Raw genomic sequence first — 22995 nt, 5'->3', positions numbered from 1 at the left:
AGATTACTTCTGAAATGATTGGCAATCAACACTCAACAGCAGTATCTGAGTGCCCATTTCCTCACACCCCTCCAACTTAGTTGCTTATTGCCCTTTTGTGTTTCTGATCACCTGAAAATACATAGAGAACTTGATTTACAAGTAAAAAGACATTTTAGTGTTAGGCAACTCAGAGTTAAATCAAGTAGTCAAAAAAAGATTTTACAGTATTTGAATTAACAAGCCTGATTTAATAGTGATATAGGCCATGCATGGTGGTTCACACCTGTAATCCCAGCACTTTGGGAGGCCGAAGTGGGCGGATCACCTGAGGTCAGAAGTTCGAGACCAGCCTGGCCAACATGGTGAAACCCCGTCTCTACTAAAAATACAAAAATTAGCTGGGCCTGGTGGTGGGCGCCTGTAATCCCAGCTGCTTGGGAGGCTGAGGCAGGAGAATCACTTGAATCCGGGAGGCAAAGGTTGCAGTGAGCCAAGATCGCACCACTGCACTCCAACCTGGGCGACAGAGTGAGACTCCCTCTCAAAAAAAAAAAAAAAGTGATATATACATATCTGTCTCTATGTGTCTGTGTATACACACACATGCACACACATACATGGTGCAGAAGCACATACTGGAAGGCAGATATTCCTGGAAGTGGTCCCTGTGCTCACGTTGTGCATGGGATGGAGCAGGTGCTTTGGGCCTCAGGCACACACCTGGACAGCCTGCTTGGTTTGTTGGGGGTTTTTTTGTGTGTGTGACTTTCTGTTTGTTTTTTGTTTATTTTGTTTGATTCAGCGTCTTGCTCTGTCACCCAGACTGGAATGTGGTGGCGAGATCACGGTTCACTGCAGCCTGGATCTCCCAGGCTCAAGCAATCCTCTTGCCTCAGCCTCCCAAGTTGCTGAGCCCCCAGGCATGCGCCACCACACCCAGATAATTTTTTAATTTTTTGTAGTGACAGAGTCTCACCTTGTTGCCCCAGTTGGAGCCTGCATGGGTTTTAACAAATAGTAAATGAGATGATGATTATAAAGTATCCAGCAAAGGGCCAGGCATGAAGCGGGTGCCAGATAAATGTGAGTTCGTATTCCTCTTTATGTTTCATTCCTTACTGGAGAAGAGGAAGGCCTAGTACACTGCGCCATCAGACCACAGACAGGAGAACAGCAGGTACATAGGGAACGGGAAGGGAAGCAAAGCTCAGAAAGGTTCCCTCTGTCTGGTAGAACCCTGGATGGTGCTGGAATGTGAAACTCCCCTTGGAGAAATGACTGCGCCATCTTGTGGGCATTCCTGGGAGAGCAGGCTCTGATGGTCAGAGTAATTTGCAAGGAATTCAGTCAGTTATTCCCACTTCGTATTAAGGAGCAGCAGTTCTCTTATCCCAATCTTTTAAAACAACCATTCTTAATATTTTGTTGTTTACTTCTAGATTTCTTCCACAGACAAGTTTTATATATGTAACATAGCTGTGATAATATCGTGTATAGAGATCTTAATTTTCTGTGATTTTACATCCTGCAGTTTCTTTAAAGCTTTTCAAAGTCAAGAAATAGAGAAGACTTACAGAACAGCATAATACATAAATGTGTAGACATATATTGTCAACAGACACTGGATGACCTCCACCAGGTCATGAAACACCACATCCCCCACCCTGCCCCCTTCCTGCCACCTCCCTTCCTCCTCCCTGCCCTACCCACTATGCCCCATCTCATGGTGTTCACTTGCATTTCATTATCGTGTTACTACTTTATTACTATGGGTGTGGGGGTGGCCTGTTTTGAGGTTTATATAAACAAAATCTTACACATTGCTTTAAACTTTACTCAGTCTATTTTGTGTCTGCCTTCCCCTGCTCTAATTAAGAATCATCCTGTGGACCAGGTGCGGTGGCTCACGCCTGTAATCCTAGCACTTTGGGAGGCAGGGGCGGGCGGATCACGAGGTCAGGAGATCTCTCATCATCATGTTGAATTGCTCCGAATCATCATAACACATTGTATTTCTCAGTGAGCTGCTGATGGACTTGGGGGTTGTGCCCGTTTGGGGCTGCTGTGAACATTTGGGTCAGGGGCCTACTGCACGTGCATGTATATTTCTGTGGGTTGCATTTTAGGGGTGTCCTTGGGGGATGCATATCTTTAGTCATACTAAATACTGTCAAATTATTTTTCCAAAGTGATTGCATCAAATTACACTCTCTCATTAGGAGTATCCTTTGCTCTCTGTTCTCATTCACATTTGGTTGATACTGTCAGCCTTTTTAATTTTAGCCATTCTGCTAGGTGTGTAGCAGTATCTCACTGTGATTTTAGTTTTCATTTTCCTGATGTCTGAAGAGGATAAGGAACTTTTGTTTTTGTTTTTTGAGACCAAGTCCCCCTCTGTCACCCAGGCTGGAGTGCAGTGGTGCAATCTCAGCTCACTGCAACCTCTGCCTCCTGGGTTCAAGCAATTCTCCTGCCTCAGCCTCCCAAGTAGCTGGGACTATAGGCGCCTGCCACCACGCTCAGCTAATTTTTGTATTTTTAGTAGAGATGGGGTTTCACCATGTTGGCCAGGCTGGTCTCGAACTCCTGAGGTCAAGTGATCCACCTGCCTTGGCCTCCCAAAGTGCTGGGATTACAGGCATGAGCCACTGCACCTGGCCTAAGGAACTTTTTATGTGCTTTTCAACACTCTGGATACCCTTGTCAAACTAAAATAATCAAAAAGGTCAGAATCTAGTTTAAAAAGAGTTTATTCAGGCCGGGCGCAGTGGCTCAAGCCTGTAATCTCAGCACTTTGGGAGGCCGAGGCAGCAGGATCACCTGAGGTTAGGAGTTCGAGACCAGCCTGACCAACATGGAGAAACCCTGTCTCTACTAAAAACCACAAAAATTAGCCGGGCATGGTGGCGCATGCCTATAATCGCAGCTACTTGGGAGGCTGAGGCAGGAGAATCGCTTGAACCCAGGAGGTGGAGGTTGCAGCGAGCCGAGATTGCACCGTTGCACTCCAGCCTGGGCAACAAGAGTGAAACTCTGTCTCAAAAAAAAAAAAGAGTTTATTCAGCACAGAAGTCGAGGACTGCAGCCTGGGACACACTTCCAAGTTGCCTTGGAGAGTGCTCCAGAGAACAAAAGAGAGGCTCAAATTTTTTAAAGAAAAAAAGGAGGAATCAGGAGAGGGAGTGAGTACAAATGCTGTTTATCAGGAATTCTCACTGGTTTATGGAAGTAACACTGGCTGGTGATTGGCTATACCTTGTTGAACTATAAGGTATGTGGCATTTTATGACTCCTCAGAGTGAGTTAGTCTAGAGTCCGCATAGCAAGTGGCTCCAAGAGGTAGCTATTTAGCTGAGGGGGAGTGAGATATTATGTCTTAAATGCCTTTTGGGTTTGGGCCTGATAATTTAAAGGGCTCACATTCCTCAGATTTTTTTTTTCACTCTCTTGTGGGACATGTCTCTCCTAGTCCGTCATCCATTTGTTTTGGGGTTGTCTTTCTCTTACTGATTCTTGATAGAATTGCATTGTGGGTAAATGTGCCACAGATATTTCCCATTTTGTGTGGCTTGTCTTTTCCCTCTTTAATGATATATATATATATTTTGTTTGAGATGGAGTCTTGCTCCGTCACCCAGGCTGGAGTGCAGTGGCACAATCTTGGCTCACTGCAACTTCCGCTTCCCGGGTTCAAGCAATTCTCCTGCCTCAGCCCCCCAAGTAGCTGGGACTACAGGCGCGAGCCACAACACCCAGCTAATTTTTGTATTTTTAGTAGAGACAGGTTTCGCCATATTGGCTAGGGTGGTCTCGAACTCATGAGCTCAAGTGATCCACCCACCTCAGCCTCCCAAAGTGCTGGGATTACAGGCGTGAGCCATCGTGCCTGGGCATAATGATATCTTTTGATGAACAGAAATTCTCAATTTTAATGTTGTCAAGTGTATCCATCTTTTCTCTACCCCAAGGTCATGAAAAGAATCCTTTAAATTACCTTCTTAAAAACTTTCACGGCCTTGCTTATTACATGTAGGTCTCTGAGATGCCTGTAACTGGCATTTGTGTTCCATTCATCTGTTTGTCCGTCCTTCTGACACAGTATCTTAATCACTGTAGCTGTACAGTAAGCATTACTGACCAGTCTACCAGTTCCTCTCACGTGGTCATCAAGTCGATAAACTGAGCTCGCTGAGTGCCACTTGTGGGCGGGCAATGTTCTAGATGCAGCGGACACTGTACTGAATAATACAGCAGGATGTCCGTCCTCACAGCAGGACATCATGCAGCAGTCAATAAATTAGTGAGCGAGTAAGATCATTTCAGATAAAAGGAAATGAGAAAGAGAGTTGAGAGGTTTGACGGTGGGGCACCCTTGGCTTGGAGATTTTGGGTCTGACATGTGAACCAAGTCTCAACTGATGAGGAAGCCATAGAGCCCTGGAAGGTCCAGCCTCATATGTTAGTAATGTGGAGGAATCCCCTCAGTCTTGCCATCGCCACTGGTGCCTGATGCTTTAGCTGCAGTCTTTCTTTTATTCTTTTCTGTTTTTTTTTTTTTTTGAGACGGAGTCTCGCTGTGTCGCCCAGGCTGGAGTGCAGTGGCGCGATCTCGGCTCACTGCAAGCTCCGCCTCCCGGGTTCATGCCATTCTCCTGCCTCAGCCTCCCGAGTAGCTGGGACTACAGGCACCCGCCAACACAATCGGCTAATTTTTTTGTGCTTTTAGTAGAGACGGGGTTTCACCGTGTTAGCCAGGATGGTCTCGATCTCCTGACCTCGTGATCCACCCACCTCGGCCTCCCAAAGTGCTGGGATTACAGGCTTGAGCCACCGCTCCCGGCCTAGCTGCAGTCTTGATAGGATTGTTTTCCTCACCTGTAGATTGCTGTAGACTTTAACCCTCACAGTTTCACCTCCCACCTGTGAGACCGTGGCATAGTTCCTTTTTTTTTTTTTTGAGACCGAGTCTCACACTGTCACGGGCAGTGGCATGATCTCGGCTCACTGCAACTTCCGTCTCCCAGGTTCAAGTTATTCTCCTGCCTCAGCCTCCCAAGCAGCTGGGATTACAGGCACCCGCCACCACACCCAGCTAATTTTTTATAATTTTAGTAGAGACGGGGTTTCACTCTGTTGGCCAGGCTGGTCTCGAACTCCTGACCTTGTGATCCGCCCAGACCGTGGGGTATTTCTGCGTGTGTGTATGATGCAGACCAGCACGAGGCAGTCCTCTGGTGTGAAAGGTGCTGTTTGCATTTAGAGATTTCTTTCCTCTGGGATTTCAGGTTTGGGGGCAGAGAGCCTTTGATTCCAGGGGAAGCAGGCTCCAGCGTCTGCTGAAGGCATGCATACAGGATCACGACCCTGGCTGAAGGGGCTTAGGAAGGACACCAAGACCGAGAGAGAGCAGGACAGAAATAGCTGTGGCTGGGCAAGAGGAATGAGAGGAGACTGGAAATTCAGAACTCCTGTGAGTGTTTTAATACCCACTCTGACCTGACGGTGAGCCTTGGGTTAAGACCACACTGGGACCCAGTTTCCTTGTCTATCAAGGATTGGACCAGGTGATTTCCTAGGTCTCTGCTGGATGTAATATCCACTTTATGGAATGAATGCTGGATAGCTTTCCTGTCTACCAGCCACAGTTCTAACTTTGGTGGCAAGGTTCCAACATACTGTTTCTGCTTAGGAGTTCTAAGTGTGTGTGTGTGTGTGTGTGTGTGCGTCTGAGAGAGAGAGAGAATGAACATTTTCTAGCCTTTAAAATGTTTATAATCTAAAATTTGTATGGAGAGATACATACCCTAAAATAGTTAAAACAATTTTGAGAAAGAAAAATCAAGTGAGGGGAATCAATAATTGATATTAATTCATGCTTATTACATAAAGTAATCAAGACCATGTAGTATTGGGGGAGGGAAAATTACATAGAGTAATGGGAAAGAAGAGAGAACACAGAAATAGACCCACACAAATATACCCACCAATTTTTAGGTGCAAAAGCAATTCAATGGATAGTCTTTTCGAGAAACGATGCTGGAGCATTTGGACATCCAAAGCAAAAAAAGAAAAACTTTGACCTAAATCTCACAGTTTATTTAAAAATTAATGCAAGAACTTCCTTTAGCCATTCTTTAAGGGTAGATCTGCAGGCAATAAATTCTCTCATTCTTCCTTTCTTTGAGAATGTCTCAATTTTCCCTTCATTACTGAAGAATATTTTCACTGGATAAAAGATTCTAAGTTAATAGTTATTTTCTTGAAAAGTGACACTTGAAAAGTTTAATGTCACTTCCTTCTGGCCTCCAGGTGTCTGATGCCTTTTAAAATGTTTTTCTCTTATAAGGAAGGTGTCTTTTTACCCTCTCACTGCTCTCAATATTTTTTATTTGTCCTTAGATTTCAGAAGTTTGCTTATGTTTCTTCTTCATGTGGATTTCTTTGGATTTATACTATGTGGACTTTGCATAGTATAATCTATGGGTTTATATCTTTGGCCAAATTTAGGAAATTCTGAGCATTATTTCTTTAAATACTTTTTCACCCCAACCCACTTTGTCCTCTCTCTTTTGGACTCCAGTTATCTAGTGTTTGATCTTTCTTTGCAGTCTCACAGGTCCATGATGCTCTATTTGTTTGGTTTTCTTTCTTTCTTTCTTTTCTTTCTTTCTTTCTTTCTTTGGTCTATTTTCTGTCTGTTGTTCAGATTGTATAATTCTGTCTCTTCCATCTACAAGTTCACTGATCCTCTTATCCTCTCCATTCTCCTGTAAGCTGATCAACTGAACTTTTTATTTCAGTCACTATATTTTTCAATTCTATAATTTCCAGTTAGATATTCTTTATATATTCTATTTCTTTGCTAAGATTTTCCATTTTCTGAGCTGTTCTATTTTTCATTTGTTTCATGAGTATTTGTATTGCTTGTTGAAGCATTTTTATGATGGCTGCTTTAAAATCTTTGTTTGATAATTCCTGCACCTCTGTCTTCTCAGTGCTGGTGTCTGTTGACTCTCTTTTTTATTCAAGTTGAGATTTTCCCTGTTCTTGTTATGATTAATGAGTTTCTATTTTATTCTGGATATTTTGGGGAGTGGAGTCTTTGTATCTTATTTAAATCTTGTTTTGGAAAACCACCTCTGACTCCACTTTGGTGTGGGAAGGTGGGCACTACCTCATTACTTCCAGGTTTGGGTGAAACCCTACATTCCTTTATTGGCCTCTATTGACACCTTATGCAAGGATGGGTGTTTCATTTACTAATAGGCAGGGATGAGAGTTAAGATTTTACAACAAGCTTGCACCGATAGCTTGGTGTAAGAGTTAAAGAAAGAGGAAAGAAACACAAAAAGTGGCTCAACAGTCAAAGACAGGTTTATTTTGGAAAATAAACCTGAGAGGGACTTCTGGCTGATTTTTTTTTTTTTTTTTTTTTTGGTCAGGAGCACTCTCTCTTACAGACTAAGAGTATGTATTGGTGAGAGAGCTTATTACAGGCTTGGAATATTTCTGTTGGGGGGAGAAGTTTATGGTGGGGTTGGAATGTCTCTGGTTGGAGGGGAGGTTATCTTGGGGCTGACATCTCTCTGGCTGAAGGAGAGGTTATCTTGGGGTTGGCATGTCTCTGGTTGGGGAGGGGTTTGGAATGTTTCTGGTCAGAGACGTTATTTGTGGTTTATGGTCATGTTGATCTTAGCCATTAGGTTGATGCCCTTTAGATTTAGGCAGTTTTTGATCAAGGTGGACTTTAGAATGGCGGTGGGTGCTTGTCCAAGATGGTGATACTCCTGCTCTGTCAGTGGGATCAGGAGGCCTTGTGAATGCTAGCTGGTGGTGAAGGTGCTGGCTCTCTAGCAGGCCTTCTCCTGCATTACCCCAGCAGGTCAGGGGAGGAATGCCTCACTGACACCAGGAAGAGGATGGAAGACTGGCTTCACACATTGTCTTCACAGACAGCATGGTGGAGGGCCTCACTAACACTGGCAGGGGAAGAAAGTTCAAGCTTTCCCATCAGCCTTCTCTCACACCACTTGGCTCGGGGACATATGTGACCCATGACAGGTGAGGTTGGGAGTTCTTCACTCAGGTTTTGCTGGGGTGTGAGGGAGACAGGGGTGTGTTGCATGGTTTTTACCTAATGTTTGGCTTGAGTAGAGCATTTGTCTAAAAGTTTTCTGTCTTGCTAGGCTGGTCCTTTAGCTAGAGAATGCAGATTTCTGTTGGAGCTTTTCTGTCTGGACCTAGTGACAGCTCCAGCAAGACTGTTCAGCATCCATATAGGAAGCATGTATGAGTGGTATACATGCGGCAAAAGAAAACCTAGGGAACTCCCTGGTGTGTTGTTCCTTGTATTTTATGATCCCTAGCTGGTCTACTTTCTTCTCTCCACCATTCAGATGTCTTTGTTTTCATATCTTTGTTTTATACATAATGTCTTAGGTTTTTAGCTGTGCTTAGTGAAACAAACAGGAAGTGTGTCTATGCCATCTTGTCCAGAATTGGAAGTTTCCTGTTTTGTTTTTTTCATAGCATACTGTTCTTGTTTAATGATTTCAGTGTCTTCTTTTTTCTTCTTCAGGTTATTAATTTTAGTTATTTTGAAGTTTTCTTCTATCCTTTACATTTTCTCTTTCCTAGTTTTTTTCCCTATTTGTTTATTTTGGTCATTTTAGTGTGTTGAAGGTTTTTCCTAAATGCCTAGCAATCTTTGGGTGAATTTCATATTTATTTCAGAGTAAGACACCAAATATCTGTTTAGATATTATGTGGGCATGTGTGGAGCTAATTGGCTAGTGTGCTTTCCTATCAAGTGATTTTAAAAGAGAAGTTGCTTATTTTATAAGTCAATGTTTAGAGGTCTCTTCTCTGAGGTGGGTCAGTTTCTCCAGAGCGGTATCCTCCAGTCACTTATTGAGAAGATACAGGATTATACCGGGAAAGAATGAAGCAGGGTGCTGAGTCGCTCCCTGTTCACCATGCAGGTTTTCTTGTTATGCTGTTTTCATCCCAAACCTCTCCACTGCTTTCACCAGTTAAGTCTGTGGTCCCCACAAGCTGGAGATTCTTGTTCAATTATTCAGGACCGTAAGTTTCTCGTGTTTGATCTTGGCTGGCAGTTTGAGGGAAGGAGAAATGGAAAGGGGAGTATACACAGTCACGTGGCTGACTGTGCTGGGACCTTAACTGAGGGTCACACTTAGAAACTTTAAACCAGAACCTCTGCCTGCTTCCTTCCCTGCGAACTCCAAGTCATCTGCATTTCTTTAGATAGCTTCCTGTGCTCTGCAGCACCATCTACCCCTCCTACATCTACTTTACCCTTTCCAGATTTTCTTGAACTTTCTCATCTACCATCGTCTCATCATTTCTTAATGCTGCTCTTTTGGGAATACAACGAAGGACAAAAGTTCCTTTAGTCAAACTCAGATTATCCCAGCCCAAAGTCTGCTTTCTGGCCCCTCCCCTGGACACATGAGGACCACCAGGACAGCCTGAGCTACCTTGCCTCTCTCTAATCTATCTGTCTGTCTAGTACAGTAATTCTCAGACTAGCTTTGCCTCAGAATTCCCTGGAGGGCATTTTAGACACAAATTGCCAACCATTCCCTCAGGGCTCAGAAATCCATTTTTCACCCATTCCCAGGAGTATGGTCTATCTGTTGCTGCATAGCCCAGAGGATCCAGCTGGGTGCCTCTGGGCAAGGACTTGCTCTGAGGCAAGTTGCTTAAGTTCTCTGAGTTTCTAAGGGAGAAGAAACCAGCTGTTTCTGATCCACAAGGTACTTGGGGAGAAAGAACTAGCTGAAAATAGTTTTTAAATGTAGAGCAATATTTGGGAGCTCAAATAAACACATTAGATCAGTGGTTTGCAACCTTGGACACACATTAGAATTACCTGGAGAGCTAGAAAAAGTCTTACTTCCCAGGCTGTACCCCAAAACCATTATGTAATAATTATCCAGCCATCCAGTTTCTCTTCCTCCATCTCTCTCTCTTTCACTGTAAACATATGCATAGGTATACATTTTTAATTTTAGAATACCTCAGATTAAGCAGAGAATCTATAATTAAATCCTAATCTTGTAGAAAATTCTTATGCAAAATACTGTAATCTCCCAAGTACATCTAATCACTTCCAGAATAAGGACCCCCTACAATTTCTACCATAAAAATAAACTCTATCGAGGAGCTTAATTTAAAATAAGAACTTCATTTTCCATGTACTTACCTACAAAATAAGCATCATATTCTGTTCAGCAAGAGATATTTAAGAGGCAAAACCCAAGATCCAATATTAAGTAAGCATACCCACTTTTCTCCAACTGATATATCAGTAAGAAATTATAGCAAAAACAGTCTCCTGTACAACTGGAGTAGAGTGTTGGGTAGAACAGTCAGCCGTGTGAGTCTCCAGGGCTGCTCTTGCCAACCCTTTTTTCTAGGAGCAATGTATCAGCAAAATCTTGCCTCATCAGACCCAGCCTCCTTAGTGCTCCAGTATAGATACTTTTTAATTTTTTTTTTTGAGACCGAGTCTCGCTTTGTTGCCCAGGATGGAGTGCTGTGGCGCAATCTCGGCTCACTGCAAGCTCTGCCTCCCGGGTTCCCGCCATTCTCCTGCCTCAGCCTACCAAGTAGCTGGGACTACAGGCGCCCACCACCACACCTGGCTAAGTTTTTTGTATTTTTAGTAGAGACGAGGTTTCACTGTGTTAGCCAGGATAGTTTCAATCTCCTGACCTCGTGATCTGCCCGCCTCGGCCTCCCAACAGCATAGATACATTTTTAAGGCAGACTTGAAATACTTAAAAGAAATTTCACCTTAGTTTTTAGCAAACAGTACACACAGAGTGCTTGGGGATGCCATTCCACAGAGGTTGCTGCTACAAAGTAGGTGTTCATGGGGTGGGCATAGGGGATCGTTAGGCTTGGACAACATGTGTGAAGAAAAGGGTTTCTTCTCCCAGTGGCAAATTCCAAACAACAGAGATGCTGGTGATGCCAACACAGGCCTAACTATTCTGCTAGTGGGGACATATTTTATTTTGAAATCCTTAAGGTGCCTGGTGCGTAACGGCAACCAGGGATGGTGGTGGCAATGTGGGTGAGGTGGAGTCTTGCCTGCATTTCAGTGAGCATCAGAGTCAAGCTAGAAGAGGTACTGGGCTCTGGAAGAGTGCTTCTGCTTCAGTTTTGTTCATAAGGGAATGTTGTTTAAACGGGAACTTTTACCCCAGTTGCTGGCCTTTCAAAAGTATTTCTAATGAGCATGCCAAGTTCAGTAATTACTTTCAAGGCCTAATTCTTTGATCAAAATAGAAGGCTAGATTTTTAAAAAAATACTCTTGAAAGTAGACATTTTAACAGAGACAAGATTTGTTTTGTTCCTAATCTTCACATTTTCCAAAATGACTGTGAACAAAGTATTTCACTGGACTCTGTACTTTGAAAATTAACCAAAACATAGTGTTATACCCAAAAGGAACTGGGCAGAGGAAGGACAGCGTGTTCCCAGTTGATATGTCCTTTGACCTCTGACCCCTGACCCGTTCTCTCTGCTCTCCAGAACCACATGCCCTGGGAAGAACCAGCAGGTGAGAAGCCCAGTTGCTCTCACAGTCAGAAGGCGTTCCACATGGAGCCTGCCCAGAAGCCCTGCTTCACCACTGACATGGTGACATGGGCCCTCCTCTGCATCTCTGCAGAGACTGTGCGTGGGGAGGCTCCTTCACAGCCTAGGGGCATCCCTCACCGCTCGCCCGTCAGCGTGGATGACCTGTGGCTGGAGAAGACACAGAGAAAGAAGTTGCAGAAGCAGGCCCACGTCGAAAGGAGGCTGCACATAGGGGCAGTGCACAAAGACGGAGTCAAGGTAAGCCACTCCTGGCCAGGAGTCCTCAGACTTGGTCTGGTATCCCCTTCTCTCTGCAGCTGACTGTTGCTTCCTGAGCTTTCGCCTGACTCTCCTGAGATGTAACTTGTCACCCTGGGCCCCCTTGGATTACAGCATGCTGCCTGGGCCACACTCAGTACTGCAGTCGAGGGCCTGCAAGAGAGACACTGAGCAGCGCATTCCCCAGAGCCACAGAAGCCAGGGCCCCCTCTTCCTTCTCTGTAGTATGTCTCTGCCTGTGGCCAGCTCCATGCAAGGTAGTAGTGCAGAGAAGACTGCCATTTAATGAGTGCCTGCTGTGTGCCCGACATGATTAGACACTGCCCTAGCATTGGCTCTGCCACTCACAGAGGCACAGAACATTTCAATAAGACAATCTTAACCAAATTAACTAAAGTCATTATGTTGTCCATTCAATTTTGTCTCTAGGACACTTTGACAACATGATTTTTTGCATGAAACCGACAGCCTACTAAAAAGTAAATTAATGGTGTAGACATCGTGCCATTTACCCAATCTCTGACAAGAGTTTCTTGTTTTTTCCCTTTATAAATAGCAATATTTATTATCAAGTGTTTGTGAAGTACACATCTCTGAGTCTCACCTCATTCTTGAAGACTCACTTTTTAAAACTGAGGTGAAATTCACATAATGTAGAATTAACCATGTTAAAGTGAAGAATTCATTGGCATTTAGTATATTCATTCACTATATTTTGCGACCACCACCTCTGTCCAGCTCCAAGGCATTTTCATCACCCCTAAAGGAAACCCTATTCCCCATTTCCCCTCCCCAGACCCTGGAAATACTCATCTGCTTCCTGTCTCTATGGGTCTTCCTATTCTGGATTTTTCATATAAATGTAATTACATAATACGTGACCTTTTGTGACTGGCGTTTTTCACTTAGCGTCATGTTTCATCCATGTCATAGCACATATCAATACTTCATTTCTTTGTATGGCTAAGTAACATTTCGTTATGTGATTATACAGTACTTGTCTCACTTTGTTCATCCATACATCCATTCCTGAGTAGCTCTTCATCCATTTCTGAGTAGCTGGGATTACAGGTGCCTGCCACCATGCCCACCTAATTTTTGTATTTTTAGTAAAGACGGAGTTTCACCATGTTGGCCAGGCTGGTCTCGAACTCCTGGCCTCAAGTGATCCACTGGCCTTGGCCTCCCAAAGTGCTGGGATTACAGGCATGAGCCACCGCGCCTGGCCTGGAATCCTTTACATATTCTGAATGTAAGACCATTATAAGATATGTCATTTACAAATATTTTCTCCCATCTGTAGAGTGCCTTTCACTTTTTTGATGGTACCCATTGATGCATAAGTACTTAATTTTGATGAAATCTACTTTATCTATTTTTTTTTGTTGTTGCTTGTGCATTTGATGTCATACCTAAGAATCTATTGCCAAATCCAAGTAATGAAATTTACCTCTGTTTTTTTCTAAGAGTTTTATACCTTTCGCTTTTAAATTTGGGTCTTTGATCCATTTTGATTTAATTTTTGTATGGTATGAGATAGAGGTCCAATTTTAATATTTTCCATGCGGATATGTAGTTACCCAAACACCATGTGTTGAAGAGACTATTCTGTCCCTTACTGAATGGTCTTGGCATCCTTGTCAAAAACCAACTTACCCGCCAGGCGCAATGGCTCACATCTGTAATCCCAGCACTTGGGGAAGCCGAGGCGGTGGATCACTTAAGGCCAGGAGTTCGACGTCAGCCTGGACAACATGGTGAAACCCTGTTTCTACTAAAAATACAAAAATTAGCCGGTGTGGTGGCACGCACCTGTACTCCCAGCTACTCGGGAGGTTGAGGTGGGAGAATCGCTTGAACCTGGGAGGCAGAGGTCACAGTGAGCCAAGACTGCACCACTGCACTCCAGCCTGGGTGACAGAGTGAGACCCTGTCTCAAAAAAAAAAAAAAAAGTCAAATTACCTTAGATGTGTGGGTGTATTTTTGACTCTCAATTCTATCCTATTAACTTATATGTCTGTCTTTATGTCAGTACCACATTGTTTTGATTATCATAGTTTTATAATAAGTTTTGAAATTGGAATGTGAGAGTCTTCTTTGTTCTTTTTCAAAATTGTTTTGGCTTTTTGTTGGACCTTGCAATTTCATATGAATCTTATAATTTCCAGTTCTGCAAAAAAATAAAGGCCCTTGGGATTTCCATAGGATTGCGTTCAATCTGTAGATCACTTGGGAGAGTAGTGCCATATTAATAATATTAAGTCTTCAAATCCATGAACACTGGGTGTCTTTCCGTTTTTGGGAGGTGTTCTTGAATTGCTTTCAGCAGTGTTTTGTAGTTTTCATGTAAAAAGTCTTGCACATCCTTGGTTAAAATGTTTCCTAAGTATTTTGTTCTTTTTGATGACATCATAAATGGAAATTTTTAAAAGCTTCATTTTGGGATTATCCATTGCTTGAGCATAAAAATACAATTGATTTTTGTTTATTGATCCTATATCCTGAAACGTCGCTGAATTCATTTATTAGCTATAATAATATTTTTGTGGATTCTTTGGAAATTTCTATGTATAAGATTTCATCATTTATAAAAATAGATTATTTTACTTCTTCCATTCCAGTTTAGATGCCTTTGATTTCTCTTTTATCCCTTACTTGCTCTGGGTAGAATTTACATAACAATGTTGAGCAGAAGTGGTGAAATGGGGTGTCCTTGTCTTCTTGGTTTTAGGATTAAAGCTTTCAGCCTTTCACTATTGTGTATGATGTTAGCTGTGTGTTTTTCACAAATGCCGTTTTATCATGTTAAGGAAGTTCGTTTCTATTTCTAGTGTTTTTATCATGAAAGGGTGCTGGGTTTTTTAAGTGCATGATCAATTTTGATGACGGTTTTTCTGCATCAACTGAGATAATCATACATGTTTTCTTTGACCTATTAATGTGGTATATTACATTGAATATGTATTCATCTGCAGTTTTCTTTTCTTGTGATGTTTTTCTCTGGCTTTGGTATCAGAGTGATTCTGGTCTTATAGAATGAGTTAGGAAGTGCTCTCTCCTCTTCTATTTTTTGAAAGCATTTGAGAAAGATTCTTCTTTAAATATCTTGTATAGTTCACCAGTGAAGCTTTCTGGTCCTGGGCTTTTCTTTGTTGTGGGGTTTCTGATTACTGATTCAATTCTTTTTTCTTTTCTTTTAGCGTCAGGTTGGTGAAAAAACAATTCTTTACTTGTCATAGACCTGTTAAGAGTTTATATTTCTTCTTGTTTTGTTTTGTTTTGAGATGGAGTCTCACTCTGTTACACAGGCTAGAGTGCAGCAGCATGATCTTGACTCACTGCAACCTCCACCTCCTGGGTTCAGGTGATTCTCCTGCTTCAGCCTCCTGAGTACCTGGGACTCCAGGCATGCACTGCCATGCACGGTTAATTTTTGTATTTTTTGATAGAGACAGGGTTTCACCATGTTGGCCAGGCTGGTCTCGAACTCTTGACTTCAAGTGATCTGCCCGCCTCAGCCTCCCAAAGTGCTGGGATAACAGGCATGAGCCACTGTACCCGGCCAAAGTTTGTATTTCTTATTGAGTCATTTGGCTTGTGTTTTTCTTAAGAATTTCTCCATTTTATCTACATTATCTAATCTGTTGATATACAGTTGTCCATAGTGTTTTCTTATAATCCTTTTAAATTTCTGTAACATCAGTAGTAATGCCTCCACTCTCATTTCTAATTTTAGTAATTTGTATTTTCTCTCTTTTTTTCCTCAGTGTAGCTAAATGCTTATCAATTTTATTAGTCTTTTCATAGAATCTGTTTTTGGTTGTCTTGATTTTCTCTATTATTTTTCTTATTTTTATCACATTTTTAATTTTTTATCTATTTATTCATTTATTTATTTATTTAGAGACTGAGTTATGGGACTGGTATTTGGTATTTTTGGTAGAGACAGGGTTTCACCATGTTGCCCAGGCTGGTCTCCAACTCCTGGGCTCAAGTGGTTTGCCCACCTCAGCCTCCCAAAGTGCTGGGATTACAGGCATGAGCCACTGCACCTGGCCTCTGTTGTTTTTCTATTACTATATTTAATGTGTCTCTACTTTCATCTTTATTATTTTCTTCCATCTATTAGCTTTGGGGTTAGTTTGTGCTTCTTTTTCTTGTTAAATTAGACTAAAAATGTAAAATTAGACTATTGATTTGAGAAATTCTTTTTTAATTTAGGCTTTTACAACTAGAAAGTTCCCTCTCAGCATAGCGTTCACTGCATCCATAAGCATTGATAGGTTGTGTTTTTGTTTTCATTCATCTCACAGTATTTTCTAATTTTGTGATTTCTTCTTTTCTTTTTTGTGAAATCTTATGATTTCTTCTTTGACTCACTGGCTGTTTAATATTGTATTAATTTCCACATATTTGTGAATTTTCCATTCTCCTATTGACATCTAGTGTCATTACATTGCAATCAGAAAAGATACTTCATATGAATTCAGTCTTTTAAAATTTACTGGCCAGGCATGGTGGCCATGCACGTAATCCCAGCACTTTGGGAGGCTAAGGCAGGTAGATCACTTGAGGTCAGGAGTTCGAGACCAGCCTGACCAACCTGGTGAAACCCAGTCTCTACTAAAATACAAAATCAGCTGGGCGTGGTGGTGCATGCCTATAATCCCAGCTACTCGGGAGGCTAAGGCAGGAGAATTGCTTGAAACCGGGAGGCAGAGGTTGCAGTGAGCCAAGATCATGCCATTGCATTCCAGCCTGGGCAACAAGAGTGAAACTCCACCTCAAAAAAAAAAAATCTACTGAAACTTGTTTTCTGTAAAAGACTTATGGTCTTTTCTGGAGAATGTTCCATGTGTACTGGAGAAGAATGTGTATTCTGTTGTTGTTTGGTTTAGTGTTCTGTATATGTCTGTTAGTTTTAATTGGTTTATAGTATTATTCAAGACCTCTATTTCCTCACTGACCTTATGTCCATTTATTATTGGAAGGGTGTTGAAGTCTCCAACTATTATTGCAGAACTATTTCTCACATGATTTCTGTCGATTTTTGTTGCTCAGTTTGTAGGTACATATGTTTGTAATTGTTATATCTTCTTGATGAACTGACTTTTTAATCAATCTATAATGTATTTCTTTTTCTTTGTAGCAGTTTTCAACTTAAAATCTATTTTGTCTGGTGCTGGTATAGACATTCCAGCTCTCTTTTGGTTATTAGTTGCATGGGATAATTTTTCCATTCATTTTTGAAGTACAGTTTTCCCAGATATATAACTTCTGCTGAACCTTTTTTTTCTTTCCCTCTTTTTATATGTGTCATCCCACTGCCTCTGGCCTCCTTGGTTTCTGAGGAGAAATCAGCTGTTAATCTTATTCAGAATCCCTTGTACATGGTGAATTACTTCTCTATTGCTGATTTCAAGATTCACTTTTTGTCTTTGGCTTTCAGCTATTTTGTTCCAATGTGTCTCAGTGTAAGTCTTTATGTTTATCCATCATTGAGTTCACTGAGCTTCTTGGATGTGTAGATTCATGTACTTTACCAAATTTAGGAATTTTCCACAATTATTTCTTCAAAAAGTCTTTCTGATCATTTTCTCTCTTTCTTTCTTTTTTTTTTTCTTTTTTCTTTTTTTTTTTTTTTTTTTTGAGATGGAATTTCACTCTTGTTGCCCAGGCTGGAGCACGATGGTGCAATCTTGGCTTACCGCAACCACCACCTCCTAAGTTCAAGCAATTCTCCTGCCTCAGCCTCCCAAGTAGCTGGGATTACAGGCATGCACCACCAGGCCTGGCTAATTTTTTTTCTATTTTTAGTAGAGATGGGGTTTCTCCATGTTGGTCAGGCTTGTCTTGAACTTCTGACCTCAGGTGATCTTCCCCCCTCGGCCTCCCAAAGTGCTGGGATTACAGGTGTGAGCCACTGTGTCTGGGCTTTCTCTCTTTCTTTTGAGATTCCATTATAGGTATGTTGGTGTGCTTGATGGTGCCCTAGGTTCTGTTAATTTTCTTCATGCTTCTCAGGTTCTGTTAATTTTCTCCATGCTTCTTTCCTTCATATTGGAAAATCTCAATCGGCCGTCTTCAAATCCACTGATTCTTTTTTCTGCCTACTCAGACATGTTACATTGAATTTTAGTTATTGTACTTTTCAACTCCAGAACTTTTACCTGTTTTTTTAATACTTTCTCTTTATTGGTATTCCATTTGATGAGACATCATTCTTTTGGTTCCTTTAGTGGTTTTTGTTTCACTTAGCTCTTTAAGCATATTTAAAACAGTTGATTAGAGTCTTTGTCTAGTAAGAAGACCCTGTGCTTTCTCAGGGATTGTTCTTGTTCATTTCTTTTCTTTCCCTGAGTGGGCCATACTTTCTTGTGTCTTTGTATCATAATTTTTTTTTTTTTTTTTTGAGACAGAGTGTCGCTCTGTCACCCAGACGGGAGTGCAGTGGTGCGATCTCAGCTCACTGCAAGCTCTGCCTCCTGGATTCACACCATTCTCCTGCCTCAGCCTCACAAGTTGCTGGGACTATAGGCACTCGCCACCATGCCCGGCTAATTTTTTGTATTTTTAGTAGAGATGGGGTTTCACCGTGTTAGCCAGGATGGTCTTGATCTCCTGACCTCGTGATCTGTCCACCTCGGCCTCCCAAAGTGCTGGGATTACAGGCATAAGCCACTGCACCCAGCCTTTGTATCATAATTTTTTGTTGAAAACTGGGCATCTTGAATATTATAATGTGGCAAGAAAGTGGCTGCATGTATGTTGCTGACAGTATTCCGTGGCCTGGATGTACAACAACTTGTTTAATCATTCACCTATTCGAAGACATCTAGATTGTTTCCAGGTTTGGGCTATTATAAATAATATGTTTAATAACATATGTTTTCATTTCTCTAGGGTAAATGCCCAAGAGTACAATTGTTGGGTCATATGATAGTTGTCTGTTTAGTTTGATAAGAATCTTCCACATTATTTTCGAGAGGGCTGTACCATTTTACATTCCCACCAGTAATGTTTGCATGATCCAGTTTCTCAGCATTCTTATCAGCATTTGTTTTTTTGCTACTTTTAAATTTTTACCATAATAGTAATAGTGGTGTAGTGATAACTCATTTTGGAAATGGTTGGGTTCTAAGGCGCAATAATGTAGAAAATATTTTCGTGTGCATATTTGCCATTGGTACAACAGTTTAGGTGAAATGTCTTTTCTATTCTCTTATCCACTTTCTAACTGGACAGCCTTTTCATTTTCTCCCCTCAAACAATTGAGAGGTAAGGCAAGGCATTTTTTTAATGTTGGTCTTTGAGAGACAGAGTGTATATGTGTCTGTGTATTATATATATTCATATTCCAGATATTAGTCCTTTGTTGAATTTGTGGTTTACAAACATTATCACCTAGTCTGTAGCTTGTTTTTTCATCTTCTTACCAGGGTCTTCACAGAACAAATTTTTAAATGTTGTTGAAGTCTACTTAATCAATTTTTTTCGTTTATGGATGTGCTTTTGGCATCATGTCTAAAAACTCTTCAGTGACCCCTAAGTCTCAAAGATTTTCTTCTGTTTTTTCTAAAGTTTCATCATTGTACTTTTCACATTTAAGTTTGTGATTGATTTCCAGTTAATTTTTTGACTTTCATTTTAGGTTCAGGGGTACATGGGCAGGTTTGTTATATAGGTAAATTGCGTGTTGCAAGGGTTTGGTGTACAGATTATTTTGTCACCAAGGTAATAAGTATAGTACTGGATGGGTAGTTTTTCAGTCCTCACCCTCTCCTGCCCTCCACCCTCAAGTAGGCCTCAGAATCTGTTGTTGTCTTCTTTGTGTCCATATGTACTCAATGTTTAGCTCCCACTTATGAGTGAGAACATGTGGTATTTGGTTGTCTGTTCCTGTGTCAGTTTCCCTAGGATAATGGCCTCCAGTTGCAACCATGTTGCTGCAAAAGGAAATTATCTCATTCTTTCTTATGGCTGCATAAGTTGTGGGCTTTAGGTGAAGTTTCTTTTCTTCTTTTCTTTTTTTCTTTTTTTGCCTGTGGATACTGTTGGACCACTTGTTGAAAAGAGTTATTATTCCTCACTGAATCACTTTTGCACCTTTGCCAGAAATCAGTTGGATATACTTATGCCTGTTTCTAGGCTCTCTGTTTGGTACTGTCAATCCATGTGTCTATGCTTCCACCAGTGCCACACTGTCTTGATCTTCAAAGCTATGTACTGAGCCTTCATGTTGATTAGATGGAGTCCTTCCACTATATTTCTTTTTTTTCAACATTGTTTTACATGTTCCATGGCTAGTTCCTTCCAATAATAAATATGAAAATAAGTTTGTCTTGTCTACAAATGCGTTGCTGAGAATCTGATGAGACTGCAGAAAACCTATAAATTAATTTATGGGAAACAGTCATCTTCATTATGTTTTGTCTCCCAACACAAGAATACAGGTGTATCTTTTCATTTATTTAGGTTTTCTTTAACTTCTTTTGTCAGAATTTTGTAATTTTCTGCATACAGATCCTCTGCATTTTTAAAATGTATCCTTTTGTATTTAATTTTCCTAGGAACTATTACAAATATTGTGTTTTAAATTTCATTTTCCACAAGTTGATTTCTAGTATATGGAAATGCGATTGATTTTTATGTGTTGATATTGTATCCTGTGACTCTGCTGAATTCATTTGTTAGTTCAAATGTAGTTGTTTTTTATAGATTACTGGAAACTATCTATGTAAGCAACCATATCACCTTAAAATGGGGGGCAGGGGGTATTTCTTCCTTTCTAGTGTGTATTCTTTTTATTTCTTTTCTTCCAGCCTCTGCCTACTGCCCAATTCCAAAGTCACTTCCAAATTTGTAGGTGTTTGTTATAGCTGTATCCCACTTCCAGGTACTAAGATTTGTATAGTAATTATACAACAATACAGGTGCTACAGTGATATCAACAAAATACTGTTAACAGAGAGGAGGAGGTGGGTAATTCTGTGTAGATGGAACATAAGGAAATATTTTGCATAAAAGGAGACACTTCCCTAAGAATGGATAAAGTTTCAGCAGGGAAGCGTAGTTCAAATAGAGGGGATAGCAACATCACTGCAACCTCTGCCTTCCAGGTTCACGACATTCTCCTGCCTCAGCCTCCCGAATAGCTGGGACTACAGGTGCCTGCCACCATGCCCGACTAATTTTTTGTATTTTTAGTAGAGACGGGATTTCACCATGTTAGCCAGGATGGTCTCGATCTCCTGACCTCAGACGGTAGTATGAAAATTCATGGAGTATCAGGGAAGTAGTGAGCAGGTGCCTGGTGGTAGAGAGATGGATGGCAAGAGTTGTTACAGTAGTCAGAAAACAGTATTGGAGGAACTCTGGGCTCCATGCCAATCGATCTTTACTTTATTCTATAAGCAGCAGGCAGCCTTTTATGATTTTTAACATAAAAATGGCATGATAAATTTGCTGTAGAACAAGAAGGGAAGACTTAGAGAATGTTTAAGTAACCCATATGAGAAATGACCTGAGAAAGCGTTTTGTCAAACGGATATTCAGTTGGCCCTTAAACCATGCAGGGGTTAGGGGTACCAACCACCCACACAGCCGAAAATCCATTTATAATTTTTTTCTTTTTTTTTGAGATGGAGTCTTGCTCTGTTCCCCAGGCTGGAGTGCAGTGGCATGATCTCAGCTCACTTCAACCTCCACCTCCTGGGTTCAAGCAATTCTGCCTCAGCCTCCCGAGTAGCTAGGATTACAGGTGCATGCCACCACGCCTGGCTAATTTTTGTATTTTTAGTAGAGACAGGATTTTACCATGTTCGCCAGGCTGGTCTCAAACTCCTGAGCTCAGGTGATCTGCCCACCTCGGCCTCCAAAAGTTCTAGGATTACAGGTGTGAGCCACCATACTCAGCTCCATGTATAATTTTTGTCTCCTGAAAAATTTAACTATTAATAGCCTACTGTTGACCAGAAGCCTTGTTGATAATATAAACAGTCTAACACTTATTTTGTATGTTGTAAGATATTATAAGTAGTATATATAGTATTGTTGCAATAAAGTAAGCTAGAGAAAGAGAAAATGTTAAGAAAATCAGAGGGAAGAGAAAATATATTTACTGTTTACTCACTGGAAGCGGGTTGTCATAAAGGTCTTCATCCTCATCATCTTCACATTCCATAGGCTAAGGAGGAGGAAGGAGAGGAGCAGTTGGTCTTGTCTCAGAAGTGGCAGAAGTGGAAGAAAATCCATGTATAAGTAAACCCATGCAGTTCAAACCCATGTTGTTCAAGAGTCAACTGTAGTCACAAGCTTAAGTGACTATTTAAAAAAATAAAATGTGATGTGGCCTGCATGAATACGTGTACAGGGTCCAGTTTCCCTTTAAGCAGGATTAAAGTAGATTTTGAGAGGATTCCAAGCCTAAGATTCTTTGATTGTAAAAGGTTTGGAGGCCTAGAGATAATTCCTGATAATTTAATAGAAAATAGAGATTATATACTAGTTGAGTATATTTGACTAGTTGAGTCAAATATGGTTTGGTAGTTTTTTTTTTCTTTTTTCTTTTTTTTTTTTTTTTGAGACGGAGTCTTGCTTTGTCACCCAGGCTGGAGTGCAGTGGCGTGATACCAGCTCATTGCAACCTCCTCCTCCCGGGTTCATGCCATTCTCCTGCCTCAGCCTCCTGAGTAGCTGGGACTACAGGAACCCGCCACCACGCCCGGCTAATTTTTTGTATTTTTAGTAGAGACAGGGTTTCACCGTGTTAGCCAGGATGGTCTCGATCTCCTGACCTCGTGATCCACCCACCTCAGCCTCCCAAAGTGCTGGGATTACAGGCATGAGCCACCACGCCTGGCTGGTTTGGTAGTTTCTACTAGTTTCAACTACTCAGATATACATAAACCATATTTTTATGTAAACACAAAAAGATCAACTGCAGGTATAATTCCGAAAAAAGTATGAAAAGAAGCAAGTAATAATATGGTATAACAAACAAGGGTTAGAACAGCAGGAATAATAACACATACGTTGAGTGAATCAGAGCACTAGGTCACTGTTTTCAAAGCAGTCACTGGAACTACGGTGCAGTTTTTATTTTGGAAGTGTGTTAATT

General features: G+C 41.3%; 1 protein-coding gene and 1 non-coding gene across 6 annotated transcripts in view; one reads left to right on the top strand and one right to left on the bottom strand.

Moving 5' to 3' along the window:
• The window catches only part of ARHGEF4 (Rho guanine nucleotide exchange factor 4), a 206915-nt gene that overhangs the window by 79032 nt on the left and 104888 nt on the right, over positions 1 to 22995 (top strand). For 3 of the 5 annotated variants that reach the window (XM_055109386.2, XM_055109385.1, XM_057301585.1), the window contains one exon: positions 11549 to 11854. In XM_055109386.2, the coding sequence (XP_054965361.1) occupies positions 11549 to 11854 (306 nt within the window). The remainder of the gene's footprint in view (positions 1 to 11548; positions 11855 to 22995) is intronic. The other 2 variants (XM_057301584.1, XM_055109387.2) reach the window with 1 other exon arrangement.
• On the bottom strand, positions 10359 to 10481 carry LOC112439173 (small Cajal body-specific RNA 4). The gene has a single exon (XR_003027472.1). It is a non-coding gene; the product is annotated as a small Cajal body-specific RNA 4 (non-coding RNA).

Source organism: Pan paniscus, chromosome 13, assembly GCF_029289425.2.
Source record: "Pan paniscus chromosome 13, NHGRI_mPanPan1-v2.0_pri, whole genome shotgun sequence".
Lineage (NCBI taxonomy): Eukaryota > Metazoa > Chordata > Mammalia > Primates > Hominidae > Pan > Pan paniscus.
The sequence above is the reverse complement of the archived record's forward strand: the minus strand, read 5'-3'. Positions and strand labels throughout refer to the sequence as shown.